The sequence below is a fragment of the Mobula birostris genome, chromosome 8, assembly GCF_030028105.1.
Source record: "Mobula birostris isolate sMobBir1 chromosome 8, sMobBir1.hap1, whole genome shotgun sequence".
NCBI lineage: Eukaryota > Metazoa > Chordata > Chondrichthyes > Myliobatiformes > Myliobatidae > Mobula > Mobula birostris.
Window position 1 is genome coordinate 111,038,845 of NC_092377.1, and position 21,138 is coordinate 111,059,982.

Here is a 21,138-nt window from a genome sequence, read left to right on the forward strand (position 1 = left end):
TTATTAAAATGGAGGTTAATTCAGTTATTTTTTTTTAAATGATGAGTACCCCTACTGTATATTCAAAATTGCCCTCATATAAACAGATTTGAGTGCATCCTCATAGTTTATCCTTTATTAATCCATTAAGGGGTTTGGTTTTGTATTAACCAATTGACTAATTTACCTCAACTATTATGCTCCATTAATAGTAGGAGTTATTAGACTAGATGGATAAATAATCAAATGTGCAGACCTACACTACATCCATTTCATTTCAAATTGCATTGTTCATTAGCTAAGTGCATCCTGTACTGTTTTGATGACAACTTGAAATTGCAATGTCCCCTGGTGTTCCTCATTTTATTTCTTACTGGTTTTCAATTTGGTTTTGATTATATTACTTTAGATCTGGTGTGAACACAAGCCAAGTTGTAGTTTTAATAAGATTGCCGAGAAATTGTAGTTTGGGGAATTTACAGTTCCTATGAAAAGTATTCATCCCCTTGGAAGTTTTCATATTTTATTGTTTTACAGCATTGAATCACAGTGGATTTCATTTGGGTTTTTTGACGCTGATCAACAAAAAAAGACTCTTTGTGTCAAAAAGTGAAAATAGATCTGTAGAAAGTGATCTAAATTAATTACAAATATCAAACACAAAATAATTGATTCCATTAGTATTCACCCCCTTCAAGTCAGTATTTAGTAGATGCACCTTTGTCAGCAATTACAGCCTTGTGTTTCTTTGGATAGGTCTCTATCAAGTTTACACATCTGGACACTGCAGTTTTCCCCATTCTTCTTTACAAAACTGCTCAAGCTCTGTCAGATTGCATGGGGATCATGAGTGAACAGCCCTTTGAGTCCAGTCACAAATTCTCAATTGGATTGAGGTGTAGACTCTGATTTGGCTAATACTTTGTTTTGAAGCCATTCCTGTGTAGCTTTGGCTTTATGCTTGGGGTCATTGTCTTGCTGGAAAACAAATCGCCTCCCAAGTTACAGTTCTTTTGCAGACTGCATCAGGTTTGCCTCCAGGATTTCCCTGTATTTTGCTGCATTCATTTTACCCTCCACCTTCACAAGTCTTCCAGGGTCTGCTGCAGTGAAGCATTTCCACAGCATGATGCAGCCACCACCATTCTTCATGGTGTGTTTTTGATGATGTGCAGTGTTTGGCTTGTGCTTAATTTTGTTTTCATCAGAACATAGAACCTTCTTCGAGCTGACTTGTGTCTCCCACGTGCCTTCTGGCAAACTCTAGCTGAAATTTCATGTGAGCTTTTTTTTCAACAGTGGCTTTCTCTTTGCCACTTTCCCATAACGCTGTAACTGGTGAAGCACCCAGGCAACAGTTATTGCAAATGTGCAGTCTTTCCCATCTTGGCCACTGAAGCTTGTACCTCCTCCAGAGTTGTCATAGGTTGCTTGGCCTCCTGCTAGTCCCCTTCTTGCAACAGGTCACTCAGTTTTTGAAGATAGCCTGCTCTAGATATATTCACAGCTGTGCCATATTCTTTCCATTTCTTGATGATTGACTTGAAAAAGGGATACTCAGTGACTTGAAAAATTTATTGTATCCATCTACTGACTTGTGCTTTTCAATAACCTTTTTGTGGAGTTGCTTGGGGTGTTCTGTTGTCTTGGTGTCGTCTTTGCCAGGATACTGACTCACCAGCAGTTGGACCTTGGGTGTAATTTTACCACAACTAATTGAAACACCTTGACTGTACCCAGTTGATCTCCATTTAACTAATGTGACTTCTGAAACCAACTGGCTGCATCAGTGATGATTTGGTGTGTCATATTAAGGGGGGGGGGTGAATACTTATGTAATCAATTATTTTGTGTTTTTTATTTGTAATTAATTTAGATCACTTTGTAGAGATCTGTTTTCACTTTGACATGAAAGGGTCTTTATCTGTTGATCTGTGTCAATAAAGCCAACTTAAATACACTGTGATTCAATGTTGTAAAACAATAAAACATGAAAAATTCCAAGAGGGGTGAATATGTTTTATGGACACTGTCTGAAGTCAAAGCTAGCTGTTACAAAACTCTCCAAACAGATTAGACATTATTTTGTCATGCTAAGGGAGTTTATGAAATAGTGGAAAGTTATAACACAGTTTCTCTATTGTATGGAGCTAATTTGATTTGTCCATCTGTAGAAAATTTTGTTTAAACCTGCCAGATTGTTCATGGGTGGGTTGTAATTTGTATACTGTATCAACTTGTTGGACATAGTCCTATTTATCAAGGTCTTAATTCGTGGAGAAAAGCCGCTGGTTATTCTTCTGCATGTGAAAACAAGTGTTTTTTAAGATCTAACAAGGTGCTTCCATGGAATTGTCATTGCTGCAAAATGCTTTTATATTCCCTTTAAAATTCCTTATTAATGTGTAGAGATTTTAATTCTGGGCAGAACTTCACTTTTAATACTGTCCAGCTCTATTTTGTGTTTGACATAAATCCTGTAGGAAAGGTAGTTTGGTAACTTGTCCATCACTTGGCTTCATTTTGTCAGTTTGCTCTGGAATCTGTTAATGGGAAAAATAAACTCTGTATATCTAAAATTCACATTGCAACACAAAGGGATTTTCACAAAACTTTTAAGTTTGTACAATGGAAAGTGGTGACCCTCTTCTGGTGCATTTACTGCTCCTCAATCCACCATCAAAAACAACATTGTGACAAACTTAAAACAAGCCTTTTAGTGAAAGTTTATTCAACCATACTAGCTGAGGTGTGTATTTTTGGTTGTTGTCGTTGTAATTTTATAAGTGCATTTGATTTTATGGAATGTTTGTGTTGTATTAATCATTATTTGTGTACATCGTGACTGTTTTTTTTTCTATTTTGCCTGATTCCCTTTCCTGCAGGATATAGCACAGTATGAACAGGTAGGACATGTTGCTGGGAAATATTCCCAGCAGTCAGCTTAGCTCAGTTTCTCATGCTTCTCCATATCAGAAACAACAAATTCAACGGCTGGATTGAATGGTACATAACACTCATTTAGTAACTGGAACATGCAGCACTAAAACTTGATGGCACAACTATGTTGGCATTTCATTTTATCTGCTTAATGCACTTTTCTGTGGTGATGTCCAGAGTCAGCCCAAGTTCTTTTGCTTCATGTCTGTGGCCTTGTTCTTTTGTCAGCCTTGTTTAGTATTGCCTATATTGGCTCCTGCCTGTAAGGATTGCATTACCGACTTGTGATTATGTAGAACTGAGAAAGATCCAATGGTTTCTTTTTTCTTTACAGAAGCAGAAGAATATTGCAGGTGCACTTGCCTTTTGGATGGCAAATGCATCAGAGCTTCTCAACTTTATCAAACAAGACCGCGATCTGAGTCGGATCACCCTGGATGCACAGGATGTTTTGGCTCATTTGGTGCAAATGGCTTTCAAGTATGATAATTAAAAGGCAATGTCTGTGGTGCTTGGCTATATTTTCTTTTTGCTAAACAAGTAGATGAACTTGACTGATTCTATTGTTTGACTTGTCACCATTCCCTTTTCCAGTGTTCACACAGTCCTCCTCAAAAATATTTCTTTGAATTTGATGTCAAGCAGCTATGATATAAATTTTTTTAGTTATTTACACTTGAAATGCTCAGTAAAGATAAACCACATTGTTCTTTTTTGTCATTGATGTATGACAGCCATAGATTGCTTTTATAAGTTATCCTCAATGCAGAATTAAAAGCTGTAGAAAAGGTAGTCAGAATACAATACTTAGCTGTGAGTAGCAACTTTTTAGAAAACCTTGTCAATTTTACTGTTGGTGTAAAATATTTTACCAAACATTAGCAGATTGTATTTTAAAATCAGCTTATGTTTTTATTTTATGAAACTTGTTGCACTTATAAACTTAACCTAATCTGAATGCTTCTTTTCCTTCTGAATTATATCATTTTGTGTAATATAATTGGATAAATTTTAGATTCTGTGTTAACTAGAGAGTAAAATGCTTCTTGGTACACATATTTTGCCAGTTTTCCCCATTTTCACACATTAGGACCGTATCCATCTATAACTTGCCTATTTAAGTGTGTAAGTGCCTCTTAAACGCATCAAAGGTATCTGGTTCCACCACCTTTGGCACAATCATTTTATGTATATATTTTTTAAAAAAAAACTTGTACATCATCATGCTCCGCAGATTGCGTTTAAAATTTCTTCCTTGCATCTTAAACCTATGGTCTCTTCTTTTTGATATCTCTACCATGGGGAGGAAAATTAGTTAATTATCTACCCTATTTATTAATTTGAAACCACGTGCACCCACAAATGCAGTCTTAGATTTTTGATATATAGCATTAAAAATAAAAGTTAATGCAGTACTCAAGGTAATCAGTTAAGCAAAAAACTATCCAGTACTCGGATATCCAAAAATTTAGGATGGCTATCAAACTTGGACTTAAGCATGAGCAATAGCAGTGTGCTTGATGTACCATTATATGTTCATTCAGCATCAAACATGGATTTTAATTGTAACATTTCATTTCTAAATTTTTTTTACAAAGTCTCCTAACTGCAAGAAATTCACCTAATGCATTGTGGTTTAGCTTTAGGGCTAAATTAAAAACACTACGTATTTTCTTGAGTCTAGTCATTTTAATATTATGTCCCTCAAAAAACAGCAGAAGTGCCTGCTCTAATTTTAAGTATTTGTGAATCTGGTGCATTTTTTTTGTAACTAGCCTTCATTTGTGGTTTAGCTTCTAAGCCCAGCAGAACCATTTCTACTGACAGGAAAAGGGCAAAGGCAGGTTATTGGTGCCTTAAAAAGTCGTTTCGGGCAAATGGGACTCGTAAGCCAGCCGTGGTTGGCAGCTCACCTAGGAAAAGGAAAACTCTGATCTCAAATCTCTGCTGCCTTGTGACTAATACCCACTCATGGGGAAGGCTTTGGGAGTAAACCCCAGAGGAAAAACCAGAGCTGCAGTCCCTAATACAGTTCTACATTGAGTTCACTGCTGACAGGCAACTCCTGCAATGCTGCTGGTACCAATCTGTACCTGGCTTTCCTTTTGGTTCATCAACTGCGTGGAGAGAGGAAGCTTTCTACATGAGCAGCAGCTTGGTCTCCATATCGTACTGCCCAGGCTTGCATATCTAGACAGCTAGGACGCAAGACCCTTGGTTAACTCTGACCGATGGAGGCCTCAGTAGCTTTGAACTTCATAAATCCTAACTGTTGTATTTATAAACTAATTTGGATAAAAGGGCATTTGATACATTGTTCTTGTCTTGAAATATCTTGTAAAGCAAATTAAGGTTGCTTGGGAAAAGACTTCAAAGTGACTTAACTGATTAAATTTTTTTCAGTTTACCAATCAGCTCCAAGATTTATTAGCTTAATAGCTTTATCATTGGGAAAAAAATTAAGAAGGTAAACATATGAACCAAAATATTCCAGAGCCTTTTCACTACTCAGATGTTGTAAACATTTCAACAGGGAAGTGAAGTAACTCACTTAGTCTCAGCAAAAATCGCTGCCTGTGGAGTTGATATATGGGAAAAGTATGATGCTGTTGAATATCTGCAGGCTTTTTCCAGGAGAATAATGTTATTTGTGGATGATTAGAGATTTGTAATACTTAAACACTTCTTTGAATGAGAGGTATTGCATGAATTTAGGAATCCTTAATGTTTGAAATATTTAAACTATGAATTATGAAGTGTATTATGAATTCTGTGTTGCAGATACCTGGTACACTGTCTTCAATCTGATCTCAACAATTACATGCCATCGTTTCTTGAAGATCCTGAGGAAGCAAGCCTACAAAGACCCAAAATAGGTTTGAAAGTCAAAATTCTCTTTTGCTAAGATATAATTTGATACTGTTTATTTACCAGGAACACTTGTGGAATTAAACATTTTGGGGTTTCTGTACGGTATCCATAATGCTTAAAGGGCATGTGCTTGTCTCCTTGAAATTGGGCATATTTCTGAATTGAACCAATGTTTAACTTGTATTTTATATAATATATACAATCACACTCGTGTGTTAAACACTAGTCCCTACGCTCTGTTTCAAGGAGCAAAGTAGTTGATGACCACTGAGGAAATGTTTAAGCGTGATGGGGGGGGTGGGGGAAGAAAAATTTTAAGCATTAATCATAGGAGGAAAGGAATAAAAGATTTAAGTTTCCCGAGGCTGGAGTATCTAGAACGATAGAGGCACAGATTCAAATGAGACTGCCATTCACTTTGGAGGTGCTGAAACCTTTGAGTTTCTCTACCCAAGAAATCGGCAGTATTTCAGTTTGCTCTAGGCAGATAATTTTTAGTAATTAAAGAATTGAGATTTATGGGATTTGTGCAGGAAAGAGATGCTTAGGTAGGAGATCAGCCTCGATTGTACCAAATTTCAAAGCAGACACTAAGAACCAAATCTTTCTGTCGTGAGGAAACGCACAAGGCAGCAAGTTCAGTAGCTAGTTCTTGCAAACCCACTGAAACAGCAATTGTCTGCTGTCAGTGAATTTCAGGGAAAGGTATACGTGACTGCAGAAAGTTAAATAGAAATCAGTATGATGAATGAGTCAGGAATTCAGATGAGGGAATTTAATCCCATTAAGAAATTAAACAACATGGTTTAATCAAGAAAGGTACAGTTTTATTGTCATTGATGTAGTTGCAGTTTATTACAAATGCTGAAAGTCCTTGAATTTAAAATTTTAATAAACAAAAGTATCTGGTTTTACCAGAACTAAATGAGAAAACAACCTGAACTAAAATTTTCACGCTAGGAGGCTGAGGTACCCCAAGGGAACAAAATGAAGTTTCCAAGTGTGCCACTGATAGGAAAATAGGTGGGTGGGCATATTGCAATGAGAATATTGGTCTGTAAATTATTTTGTAGATAGACTGTAAATGTTCTTGTTTAAAATTAAATATTGCAATTTAAAAAAAAAACAATTTTATTTACTGACCATAAGCATTGTTTGGTGTGTCTGCTTTGCCAGCTTGATAGCATCAATATATCAGAGTTCTATGACTGATGGCAAGACATCAGTCATTGTTGGAAAAGATAAAATCCATGCAAGAGATTGTTGTTCCTTTGCAAACAGCTTTCTTTAAAGTCATCTGTAAGAGTTATGCTTCCACCGAATGCAGAATACAGGCAAATGTTTTAGATAACACACATCAAAGTTGCTGGTGAACGCAGCAGGCCAGGCAGCATCTCTAGGAAGAGGTACAGTCAATGTTTCAGGCCGAGACCCTTCGTCAGGACTAACTGAAGGAAGAGTCAGTAAGAGATTTGAAAGTGGGAGGGCGAGGGGGAGATCCAAAATGATAGGAGAAGACAGGAGGGGGAGGGATGGAGCCAAGAGCTGGTGATTGGCAAAGGGGATATGAGAGGATCATGGGACAGGAGGCCCAGGGAGAAAGACAAAGGGTGGGGGGAACCCAGAGGATGGGCAAGGGGTATAGTCAGAAGGACAGAGGGAGAAAAAGGAGAGTGAGAGAAAGAATGTGTGTATAAAAATAAATAACCGATGGGGTATGAGGGGGAGGTGGGGCATTAGCGGAAATTAGAGAAGTCGATGTTCATGCCATCAGGTTGGAGGCTACCCAGACGGAATATAAGGTGTTGTTCCTCCAACCTGAGTGTGGCTTCATCTTTACAGTAGAGGAGGCCGTGGATAGACATGTCAGAATGGGAATGGGATGTGGAATTGAAATGTGTGGCCACTGGGAGATCCTGCTTTCTCTGGCGGACAGAGCGTAGGTGTTCAGCAAAGCGGTCTCCCAGTCTGCGTCGGGTCTTGCCAATATGTAGAAGGCCACATCGAGAGCACCGGACGCAGTATATCACCCCAGCCGACCCACAGGTGAAGTGTTGCCTCACCTGGAAGGACTGTCTGGGGCCCTGAATGGTGGTAAGGGAGGAAGTGTAAGGGCATGTGTTGCACTTGCTCCCCTTACAAGGATAAGTGCCAGGAGGGAGATCAGTGAGGAGGGATGGGGGGGACAAATGGACAAGGGAGTCGCGTAGGGAGCGATCCCTGCGGAAAGCAGAGGTGGGGGGAGGGAAAGATGTGCTTAGTGGTGGGATCCCGTTGGAGGTGGCGGAAGTTACAGAGAATAATATGTTGGACCCGGAGGCTGGTGGGGTGGTAGGTGAGGACCAGGGAACCCTATTCCTAGTGGGGTGGCGGGAGGATGGAGTGAGAGCAGATGTACGTGAAATGGAGATGCGTTTGAGAGCAGAGTTGATAGTGGAGGAAGGGAAGCCCCTTTCTTTAAAAAAGGAGGACACCTCCCTCATCCTGGAATGAAAAGCACTTGCAAAAATGGCTTCCCCTTCTCGCAATTCCTCCGTCTCTGCCGCATCTGCTCTCAGGATGAGGCTTTTCATTCCAGGACGAGGGAGGTGTCCTTTTTTAAAGAAAGGGGCTTAGTGCAAAAATGCCATCCCCTTCTCGCGATTCCTCCGACTCCGCCGCATCTGCTCTCAGGATGAGGCTTTTCATTCCAAGACGAGGGAGATGTCCTCCTTTTTTAAAGAAAGGGGCTTAGTGCAAAACGCATCTCCCCCATTTCACGTGCATCTGCTCTCACTCCATCCTCCCGCCCCCCCCACTAGGAATAGGGTTCCTCTGGTCCTCACCTACCACTCTACCAGCCTCCGGGTCCAACATATTATTCTCTGTAACTTCCGCCACCTCCAACGGGATCCCACCACTAAGCACATCTTTCTCGCCTCCCCCCCCCCCCCCCCGCTTTCCGCAGGGATCGCTCCCTACGCGACTCCCTTGTCCATTCGTCCCCCCCCATCCCTCCCCACTGATCTCCCTCCTCGCACTTATCCTCGTAAGCGGAGCAAGTGCAACACATGCCCTTACACTTCCTCCCTTACCACCATTCAGGGCCCCAGGCAGTCCTTCCAGGTGAGGCGACACTTCACCTGTGAGTCGGCTGGGGTGATATACTGCGTCCGGTGCTCTCGATGTGGTCTTCTATATATTGGCGAGACCCAACGCAGACTGGGAGACCGCTTTGCTGAACACCTACACTCTGTCCGCCAGAGAAAGCAGGATCTCCCAGTGGCCACACATTTCAATTCCACATCCCATTCCCATTCTGACATGTCTATCCACGCCCTCCTCTAGTGTAAAGATGAAGCCACACTCAGGTTGGAGGAACAACACCTTATATTCCGTCTGTGTAGCCTCCAACCTGATGGCATGAACATCGACTTCTCTTAACTTCTGCTAATGCCCCACCTCCCCCTTGTACCCCATCGGTTATTTATTTTTATACACACATTCTTTCTCTCACTCTTCTTTTTCTCCTGTCCTTCTGACTATACCCCTTGCCCATCCTCTGGGTTCCCCCCCCCTTTGTCTTTCTCCCTGGGCCTCCTGTCCCATGATCCTCTTATATTCCCTTTGCCAATCACCTGTCCAGCTCTTGGCTCCATCCCTCCCCCTCCTGTCTTCACCTATCATTCTGGATCTCCCCCTCCCCCTCCCACTTTCAAATCTCTTACTAACTCTTCCTTCAGTTAGTCCTGACGAAGGGTCTCGGCCTGAAACGTCAACTGTACCTCTTCCTAGAGATGCTGCCTGGCCTGCTGCGTTCACCAGCAAATTTCATGTGTGTTGCTTGAATTTCCAGCATCTGCAGAATTCCTGTTGTAATTGTTTTAGATTCTTGTTCTAGTAGGTAAATATTTTTGTTCTGCCTCCTTGGGTGCTGCTTGACCTTGAATATTTCCAGTATTTTTGGTTTGCATTTCTCATTTTGAATAAGTTTCTAGCAAGAATTCAAATTCTTGTGATTGTCCCTTTTCAGCTAGGTATTTACTGCTAGCTTTTCATTTGCAGCTGTTTCCCTTCAGATAATACAACATTTTCTTTCTAAAATGTACCTTAACTATGCAGCTACTTCTGTATTTGTGACTTTACAGGGCTCTGTTAGTAATTTCATGAAGGACTGTAATACATGAGAAGCCATCTCATTGTACTGTCTGTTGTATTCTATTTTTGGGTGTTGAGTGTTTCTGTGGGCCTTGAGATTTGGTTTGCAAAATATTTCCATTACAAATAAGTGGCAAATTAAGAATTACGTAGTACTGTTACCCTGTTAGCTGAAATTGACATTTCGTAGGCTGTGTACATACATCTATTGATGCTTCTGGACACATCTTCAGTGATGTTCCTGGAATCATCGGGTGTTTCGGGTCTTTCAACATCATACAACCTCCTTCAGGTGACCCAGCCGGGGCTGATCAGGCCCCAGCTTGTGTCCAGATGGCTAGCTACTTATGACTCCATGTCTCCCCTCTTTTGAGCTACAGCCATCTTGAGGCCCTCTCTGCTGCATCGGTGGTACTGCGGATGGCTCTCCTCTTCCTCTCTCCCTCGATGCCCAAAATGCTGAAGGCCCTAACTAAAGAATGGGCTATGAATCCCCTACAACCAACCTCCACTGGGAGACACCTCGCTCTCCATCCAGCCTGCTAACAGTTGCTGACCAATTCTGCATACTTGGAGAGCTTCCTTTCAAAGGCCTCCTCCAAGCTATCTTCCCATGGGACTGTCAGCTCCAGCAGCACCACTTGCTTAGCAGCACCATTTGTCTTATCTATAGAAACAATGCCATTTCTCAGTGGTTATTGAATGACCAGCTTGTTTTTATCCAGTGTGTACCTGCCCATCTAAATTTTAGTGGTTTAAATTGTGGGGATAGTGATTTTAAAAAGTGAGGAAGAGATTTGTAGAAATTTTACAAGAGTAGAAAGTTTACTGCTAAACTGAGAAATATTAAAACTTGAAAATCAGTTTGTGACTGAAGAGTTTACAAAGCTTGCTTAACCTGCTTCTCATTTTATTTTCTAGATGATGTCTTGCATACCTTGACTGGAGCAATGTCTTTGCTGCGACGATGTCGTGTGAATGCTGCCCTCACTATCCAGTTGTTCTCTCAGCTCTTTCATTTTATTAATATGTGGCTATTCAATAAATTGGTGACAGAGCCAGACTCGTGCCTCTGTTCTCATTATTGGGGTGCTATCATCCGGCAACACCTTGGTCATATTGAAGCTTGGGCTGAGAAACAAGGTTTGGAACTGGCTGCAGACTGTCACCTTAGTAGAATAGTACAGGTGAGTTACTGGGACATGTGGACAGTGTTATTTCTGTGGTTTCTTAATTCCATCCCAGTCAATATTTCATGGGTGTGTCATTGAATTTTTTTATGTGGTAGTGCCGTGAGTGAAAGTTGACCTGTTTTTTCAAGTTGTTCAGTGGTATAGTTCAGCAAAAGGGGAGTGATTGTACAACACATTGTTAGATGAACCACTGTATTGGAATTAAATTAAGTATTTGGGTTCTAAGAGTACACTTATGATATGATACCCGATTGGAGTTTGAGCCAGTCTTGGTTTACAAAGGTGAAGCCCTGAAAATTTCTGAATGAAGAGTTTTTGAAAATTTACAACACCGGATCACACTGTTTTGTGTGAAACAGCATGTAGGTCAGCACTGGTTTCTTTCCAGCCCAGTTAGTCAGTATTATCAATTATTACAGTATTTCAAATAACTTAATACTATTAAAAATATCAGTTAATAAGTTTCTAATAATTGAGCTGTTTAAAATAATAGAAGTATGTGCTATGTCTGATCTTTCCTGCATGATCTGGGTGGCAAGGCACAATTAAACTGTTTGAAACCAAATATCTGTCAATTTCATGCTCATTTTTACACCAATCCTTGGAAAATTATGTCTTTAGTTGTGAAATGTACCTTGGATGTCTAACCACCAATATCGCATGCAGCATTATTTTCCATTAGCCTTTAAATTCATACAATAACATTTAATACAACCCATGATTCAAAGGTAGCACTGTATACTAACATAGTTTTTATGTGCTGTTTGAGAGCAACAGAATTTTCTATGTCCCATCAAATATGAGCACTCCCATATTGACCAAATAGACCTTCAAATCAATTCTAATGTTTGATATGCCATAATCACTGCTGTTGTGATAGCTTCTTGATTGCAGTCACTCATTTCATGTTGTGTATATGTGAATTCTGATTCATCAAACAGCCAAATGGGAGCCTGATCAGAAGACAAAACTCCATGAGATTTATAGTGTCTGGTTGCTTCAAAATGGTCCAAAATATAATCTCTGAATGTTTTATGACCAGTAACAATGAGGTTAAGCTTGGCTTAATGAAAGATGCCTTGCTTTCAAGTTATCTATTAATGATTGACTTAAACTAAAACTATGGATAGGAAATGATATAAAAGTTGGCTGTGGGTTCAATCGCAAATTTGTTTTTTTTTACTGTGGGGAGAAGTGTCAGCATGTAGCATGATACCTTTTATTGATGGAGGTATGGAATATCAGAATGGGGTGATTTGTGCTGGAATCTTAACACTAATTAGACTATAGCCACACTGCAGTGTTTACTTCTGATTTCCACATTATAATTTACAGAGGAGCTAAGGATGCTGACAAGGCGTAGGAAGTAATATTAGTTGGGCGGGAAGGTTGGGATTGTTTTCTTCACAGCAGAGAATGTTGTGAGGAAATTCAATCAATGATATTGAGGTTTTTTCAAAATAGGAAGTACTTAACTAATTTTGAAAAAACCATAAGCAGTGAATGTGAAGAAGAAGAAAGCCCTTAACTACGAGTGGAATCATTGGGACACCGTCATGACGGTGGTTTTTTTAAAGCAGGTTTTCTTATTTTTATGAGGCCGAGTTGCTAGCTCGACGCTCAACCCAGCACGGATGGAAAGCGTGCAAGCGAGCCGGCTGGATTCGAACTTGGGAGCCTTCACTCCGAAGTCCGATGCTGATGCCACTACAGCCAGCCAGCAAGCAGTGAATGTAGATTTCTGAAAATTGGCAGTAGGACTTAAGGGGAGTTGAGGAAACGTCCTTCACATTTAAAGAGAAGTAGGGACTTGGGACTTGCATCTAGAAAGGATGCTTAAGGCAGAATCTTCAAATTTTACACAGTTGGTTGTGGCATGACCACTAAGATCGCAGACGGAGAACTCTGTAAGTTGTGATTAATTGCCCATTTGAAACTGGGTGTGATGGGTCGGTTGACTGCCTTCATTTCTAATTCTGATTTGACCCTTAGCTGAACTCAGCATCTGTGGCAATATATTTTGTATTAGAATCTCCCTGGTGTGGATCAAGTTTTCTGCAATCATCCCCCATTCCACTATCTTACAAGAATAAAGCCTTACATTTAATTTCTTTAAATAGTTCATTTCAGATTGCTTTAAGGTATTATTAATAAGAATGCCATGTCATGAATTGTTTATACATTCAACTGAGAAATTTTTAGTTCCCCTGCTGGCCCTTCAGTACATTGTAACTTTCCACGAAGCATAGGAAAGGAACTTTAAGAACAATATTCCTCAAAGACAGATCTGCAGTGAAGTGCCCAGGGTCCTGCATAACATTGCCAACAGTGAGGAAGATTTTGATGTGCATTTTTAAAAGAAATAAAATTGGCATGATCAAACCCATTAAACAGTGCAAAAATTTAAATATGGGTAAGTATGGTAGCATGGAAGAAGTGTGATAGTGCCTTTATCAAAAGTTGTAAAGCAGTGAAATAAGAAACTAACATTACTGGAGGGATCAAAATACTTTTCTTCCTTTTGTAATTCATGTAAGTAATTTCAAGGCATCTGTATTTTGAGCTTTGAATTTTTTTTTACCTTGCCACTGAAAGTTCACAAAAGAATATCATCATAATAGGGAAAAACAAACATAAATTTTGCTGCATGTGTTTGAACTTGCCTGTTACTTTTTTAGGCAACCACGTTGCTCACAATGGACAAATATTTGGCAGAAGACGTTTCAAACATCAACAACACCTGTTTTAAGTTGAATTCATTACAGCTGCAAGCATTGCTTCAAAGTTACCATTGTGCCCAGGATGAGCCCTATATCCCACAGGTATCTAAATTACCCAACAACAATTTCATATTGACATTGCATTTTAAACCCAAATATGGATGTCACAGTATTGTTTGTCATTAAATCTTTTGACAAATTTAATTAATTTGATAAGGAAAAGGATGAAAAGAGAGAAATGTAGTATATTGGGAAGGAATTGTTTAGAAGTTCCTGTGTTTTTTTTTGGCCAAAAAAAAATCTAGGCATCTGGTTATATGCTTTTCATGGGCAGCTAATGAATTAAGTGTATTTGCATCCAGATAAATGGAAAACTTTTATTTTCTAAAGCAGTTGTTACTGTGCTGAAATTTGTATGGTAGAAATATTATGATTTCATTTGATTACTTGTTATTGTGGAGGTAATGATTATTTTCCTATGCCTGAGAGAATACAAAAAAACTGAAGGAAGCCTTGTGGCAATACGTGATTTAATGTGTTTAATACTGTTAATTTTGTTTGGGTTAATGCTGCCTCTGACAAGGCCATCAGTTATTGTGTTTACAGAAACAAGTATGTTTTATAGTGACTATGGCTAACTGTATCTCCAATACCATAATTAAATTTACTGACGGCACCACTGTTGATAGCCGATTCAAAGGTGGTGACAAATGTGGCATATAGGAGGTAGACTGAAAATCTGGTTGAATGGTGCCTTAACAATGACTTCTCCATGAACATCAGCAAAATCAAAAAGTTATCATTGACTACAGGAGGAAGAAACTGGGGGTCTGAGCCAGTCCTTGTTAAGAGTTTGGAGGGGGTAGAGTCGGTAACTTTAAATTCCTTGTCACTATCATATCAGAGGATCTGTTCTGGGAACAGGACGTAAGTGCCATTACAGTGAAGGTATGGCAGAACCTCAACTTTATTAGAAGCTTGCGCAAATTGGGCATGTCATCTAAAACTGATAAACTTCTACAGATGCACAGCGAAGAGTATCCTAACTGATTGCCTCACAGCCTTGTACAGAAACTCCAATGTCCAAGAATGGAAAAGCCTCCAAAAAGTAGTAGATACAGCCCAGTCCATCACAGGTAAAGCCCTCCCCACCATTGAGAACATCTACGAGAGGTGCTGCCACAAGAAAGCAGCATAAATCATCAAAAAACCCCACCATTCAGGCCATGCAAAGAAAAAAGGAGGTACAGGAGCCTTTTGTCTCACACCACTTGGTTCAGGATTAGCTATTACCATTCAACTGTCAGGCTCCTGAACTAGCGTGGATAACTTCGCTCACCTCAATGCTGACCTGATGCCACAACCAGTGGACTCACTTCCAAGGAATGAATATCTCATCTTCTCAGTATTGTTTTCTATTTAGATATTATAACACCATAAGATGTTAGAGCAGAATTAGACTATTCGACACATTGAGTCTACTCCACCATTCCATCATGGCTGATATATTATCCCTCTCAATTCCATTCTCTTGGTTTCTCCTTGTCAAGAACCTGTCAACCTTTGCTTTAAATGTATTCAGTGATTTTGCCTCCACCAGCATCTGTGGAAATGAAATCCACAGATTCACCACCTTCTGGCTAAATAAACTCTTCATCTCCATTATAAATGGATGTCCCTCTACTCTGAGGATGTGCCCTCTGGTCCTAGGCTCACTGACTATAGAAAACATACTTGCCATGGCCACATCATCTGAGCATTTCAATGTTCAATAGGTTTCAATGAGATCCTCCCTCATTCTTCTAAACTCCAGTGAGTACAAGCCCAGAGCCCTCAAATGTTCCTTATGTTAACAATTTCATTCCCGGAATCATTCACATGAGCCTTTGTGAGATTCTAATTCCAGCACATCTTAGATAAGGGGCCCAAAGCTGCTCACAATACTCCAACTACAGTGTAATGAATGCCTTAAGACTTCAGTATTATATCCTTGCTTTTATAGAAACATAGAGAACCTCCAGCACAATACAGGCCCTTTGGCCCACAACATGTCCCTACCTTAGAACTACGTAGGCTTTACCCATAGCCCTCTATTTTTCTAAGCTCCGTGTAGCCATCCAGGAGTCTCTTAAAAGACTATAATTTCCGCCTCCACCACTGCTGCCGGCAGCCCATTCCACACACTCACCACTCTGCATAAAAAAACTTTCCCCTGACATCTCCTCTGTACCTGCTTCCAAGCACCTTAAAACTATGCCTTCGCGCTAGCCATTTCAGCCCTGGGGAAAAACCTCTGACTATCCACATGATCAATGCCTCTCATTATCTTTAGCACCTCTATCAGGTCACTTCTCAACCTCCGTTGCTCTAAGGAGAAAAGGCCAAGTTCACTCAACCTATTCTCATAAGACATGCTCCCCAATCCAGGCAACATCCTTATAAATCTCCTCTGCACCCTTTCTATGGTTTCCACGTCCTTTCTGTAGTGAGGCGACCAGAATTGAGTACAGTACTCCAAGTGGGGTCTGACCAGGGTCCTATATAGCTGCAGCATTACCTCTCAGCTCTTAAACTCAGTCTCATGATTGATGAAGGCCAATACACTGTATGCCTTCTTAACCACAGAGTCAACCTGTGTAGCAGCTTTGAGTGTCCTATGGATTCAGGCCCCAAGATTCCTCTGATCCTCCACACTGCCAAGAGCCTTACCGTTAATGCTATATACTGCCATATGTGGTTCATACCAGAATGAACCACCTTACACTTATCTGGGTTGAACTCCATCTGCCACTTCTCAGCTTAGTTTTGCATCCTGTCAATGTCCCATTGTAACCTCTGTCACCCTCCACACTATCCACAACACCCCCAACCTTTGTGTCATCAGCAGATTTACTAACCCATCCTTCCATTTCCTCATCCAGGTCATTTATTAAAAATCACAAAGAGTAGGGGGTCGCAGATGGTGTTAATACCCTGTTCAAGTTCATAGTATTTAATTTCCTCTTTTAATTCAGTATATGTTTTCACTTATTGATTTTCATATGTGTGTTTGGAATGGCTATACCTATTAAGTAAGTTGTTCTTGTTTACTCTCTAATATAGATAGTTGTGGATTGTTCTATCTGTAATGGATTTTTTATTATTATTATTTGACTTTGTATTTGCACAATTTGTTTACTTTTGCATATTGGTTGTCAGTCTTATGTATGTTTTCATTGATTCATTAGTTATTTCTTCTATGGATGCCTGCAAAAAATGAACCTTGGGCTAGTATATGGTGACGTATACGTACTTTGATAAAAATGTTCTTAACTTTATTTGAACTGTTGGCATAGTTATACATGTGGAAGTGGTCCTCTGGTTCAACCCTCTATTTTAGCTAGTCCCATTTATTCAGTGTGCTACCAGCCGCCTTGTAATTTAATAGGCATCCATTAGTCTCATGAGACCATGGATTTGCGCCTTGGAAGGTTTCCAGGGCACAGGCCTGGGCAAGGTTGTATGGAAGATCGGCAGTTGCCCATGCTGCAAGTCTCCCCTCTCCGTGCCAACGATGTTGTCCAAGGGAAGGGCACTAGGGCCAGTGTTGTTGCAGAGCAATGTGTGGTTAAGTGCCTTGCTCAAGGACACAACATGCTGCCTTAGCTGAGACTTGAACTAGCGACCTTCAGATCACTATATCTGACACCTTAACCACTTGGCCATGCACCAACCAGCCTTGTTGTACTGAGTGTGCTTAGCCTGATATCTGGATTTGTATCACCACCTGCACCACTCCCCTTCCCCAGATACTGCCAATGATAATTGTATTGTTTCTGAAATGTGGATTCAAGGTCCCATTTCAGAGACAAAGTACATGAAACAGACTGGTGCTCCAGCACATGCTGAATCTTGAAGGTCTTTTGGATGAGATGGTAAGTGAGTCTTTGGCCATGTGAAAAATCTCACATTATTATTATTTATTTATATAAGAGTTTGAGATATGTATGATCTCGCCTGTGTTGGTCCATGAAAAAATTTTTGCCACTAGCAAGTAGTTTTGTCACTAACTTCATTTTTCGCTAGGGCTTCTGTGCATTGTCAGGTTTGTTTCCTCTATCACAATAGCACACTTCAGACGTTCTAATTTTTCCACTGTCTTTTGTTTTATTCTTTGAAAATGGAAATGTGCAACTATTACTTTCTGAAACATCTCTTTACAACAATACATAGTTTATACTTTCATAATTGGGTGATATTTAACCTGCATCAATATGGCGCGCATCACATTTTTGTGTTTTTGTAACGTATCCTGACAGCAATCATTTTGTTGTTCTAGGAGCTGATTGAAAATGTAGTGGCATTAGCTGAGAACACAGCTGATGAACTTGCTCGCAGTGATGGTAGAGAAGTACAATTGGAAGAGGACCCTGACCTACAGCTGCCTTTTCTGTTGCCCGAAGATGGGTATTCTTGCGATGTTGTCAGGAATATTCCCAATGGCCTTCAAGAGTTCTTGGAACCACTGTGCCAGAGAGGTACCTTCCCCTCTTTTTTTAACTAGCATTGTGAGTGATACAAAATATTCAGTCTTTCATAGATGTGCCAAATGCAGACTTATTTACTACTGAATTATTTGCCACATGCACATAATTTTTTGAATACTACATTCTTTTAAAATGCTAAAATCAATCAGAGTATATAGCTAAACATTTAGAAAAGCTGAATAAAACTACTATTTTATGACAGTAAATTTTTTTGCAAACTTGATTAAGGATATAATGTGGAGAGATTGGGGAAAATATGTACTGAATTAATATTTCGAAAGGCATTTGACAAGGTGACACATGAGACTGCATTAATTAAAAGTGGTAATGGAAATTTGGCTGTCACAGAGTTGGAATGAGTCCTTTTCAGACTGTAAGAGATGAAATGGAGTATTGTAAACACCATCACCATCAGCATAGCAGCACCACAAGGCTGCATGCTTAGCCCCTGCTCTCCTCACTTTATATCAATGATTTGTGGCTAAGTACAATTTCAGTGCCAATTTTAAGTTTGCTGATGACACCAGCGGTGTTAGTCGATTCAATGGCATATAGGAGGGAGATTGAAAATCCAGCTGAGTGGAGCCACAGTAACAATTGCTTACTCAATGTCAGCAGAATCAAACAGTTGATTATCGACTACAGGACAAATAAGGCAGAGGTCCACAAATTAGTCCTCACTAGGAAATTGGAGGTGGAGAGGATCAGTAACTTTTAATTTCTTCGTGTTACCATATCAAAGGTGTTGTCCTGGGACCACCACATAAGAATAAATGCCATCACAGAGAAGGCACAACAATACTTCTACTTTCTTAGAAATTTGAGTAGGTTATGCATTTCTTCTAAAACTTGGACGTGCATTTGAGAGTATCCTACTGGTTACATCAGTCTTTTATAGAGCACCAATGCCCAGAGTAGAGGAATCTATAAAATGTGGTGGATATAGACCACATTTCCCTCATGCAAAGCCCTCCCCACCTTTGAACACATTTACAAGGAGCGCTACCATAAGAAAGTGGCATCCATTATCATGGACTCCCAATATCTGGGTCAGGCTCACTTCTCGCTACTACCATTGGGCAAGAGGTACAGGTGCCTGTATCCCAAAGTACCAGGTTCAGGAACAGTTATTACCCTACAATCATCTCGCTCATGAACCAGCTTGGGTAACTTTCCCAGCTCAACACTGAACTGTCTCCACAACTCACTCACTTTCATGGGCTCTACAACTCATGTTTTCAATATTTTTTTAATTATTTACATGATTCGTCTTTTGCACATTGGTTGTCTGTGTTATTTATGATTTTCCATAAATTCTGTAAATTCTATATCTTATTTTCCTGTAAATGCCTGCAAGAAAATGAACCTCAAGGTAGTATATGGTGCCATATATGTATTTTGAGAATTTACTTTAAACTTTGATCAGTTCTTGGCCCACAGTTGTTCACTATTTACACTAATGACTTGGAGGAAGGAGCAATATGTAAAATTTCCAAATTTGCCAACAATACAAGGCCATATGATGTGGATACTTTGATTCTGCCACTGGATATAAATAGGTGGAGTAGGTGGGCATTAGATTGGCAAATAGTTTAATGTACAGAAGTATGAGATCTTTCTCTTTGGCTGATAGAATTCAAAATAGATCATCAAATGGAAAGAAACAGCAACTGACATAGAGCATTCCAGTCTTTTAGTACATGAATCAATCAAAGATAATGGGCAGGTTCAACATGTAGTTAAGAAGGCATTCTGGTCTTCATTGCAAAGGAGTTGGGGTTTGAAAATAGAGGTTTTCTCTTGCAATTGCACCGTGTTGGTGAGGCATCACTTGGAAAACTACAATTTGTTTCCCTTGCCTAATACAGTTACATTGAAGGTAATCCAAAGGTTTACCGGGCTAATTTCTGTAATAAGCGGGTTGTTTAATCAAGAGAAGCTAGATAATTTGGGCATGTATCCTTTGGAGTTCAGAAGATTGAGAAGTGAATTTGTATACAAGCTCCTAGGACAAAGTTGATATTGGGATGTTGATGCACAGAGTGTCAGACAAAATAAAGGAGAAAGCATATAATATTGCAAAAATTTGTAGGAAGCTAGAGAATTAGAAAGCTTTTAAAAATCAACAGAAGGCAACTTTTTTTTTAAAAGTAAGCATTAAGGGGAGAAAGATGAAATATGAAGGTAAGCTATCCAAAATTTTAAAAAAGGATACCTAAAGTTTTTTTCAGATGCATAAAAAGTAAACTAGAGGAGAGAGTGGATATTACTCTACTGGAAAATGAAGCTTCCATTAGTGTCATTAGAAGAGGTAGTAATGGGGGACAGTATTTTGTGTCAATCTATACTGTGGAAGACACCAACCAGCAGGATGTCAAAAATTAGTGTGTGATTGGGGTCAGTAGTGAGTGTAGTTGCTACTCCCAAGGAGAAGGTGCTTGGGAAGCTGAAAGGTCTACAGGTAGATGAATCCAACTGATCCTATGACCTAGGATTCCGAAAGGGTTAACTGAAGCGATTGTGGTGGCGTTAGTAGTTATCTTTCGAGAATCACTGGATTATGGAATCATTCCAGAAGATTGAGAAATTGCAAATGTTATTTCACTCTTTAAGAAGGGAGGGAGGCAAAAGACAGGAAATTGTAGGCTTGTCAGCCTGACATGAGATTGGGAAGATGTTGGAGTCTATTATTAAGGATGAAGTTTTGGGGTACTTGGAGGCACAGGATAAAATGAGTATTGTTTCTGTAGGGGAAATCTTGTCTGACAAATC

At 39.8% G+C, this 21,138-nt stretch overlaps 1 protein-coding gene across 4 annotated transcripts in view; it reads left to right on the forward strand.

Annotated features, from left to right (window-relative positions):
• Positions 1–21,138, forward strand: part of afdna (afadin, adherens junction formation factor a) — a 203,092-nt gene that overhangs the window by 115,452 nt on the left and 66,502 nt on the right. For 3 of the 4 annotated variants that reach the window (XM_072265966.1, XM_072265968.1, XM_072265969.1), the window contains exons 15-20: positions 2,865–2,885; positions 3,254–3,399; positions 5,701–5,795; positions 10,849–11,114; positions 13,799–13,942; positions 18,159–18,357. In XM_072265966.1, coding sequence (XP_072122067.1) covers positions 2,865–2,885; positions 3,254–3,399; positions 5,701–5,795; positions 10,849–11,114; positions 13,799–13,942; positions 18,159–18,357 — 871 coding nt within the window. The remainder of the gene's footprint in view (positions 1–2,864; positions 2,886–3,253; positions 3,400–5,700; positions 5,796–10,848; positions 11,115–13,798; positions 13,943–18,158; positions 18,358–21,138) is intronic. The other variant, XM_072265967.1, reaches the window with a different exon arrangement.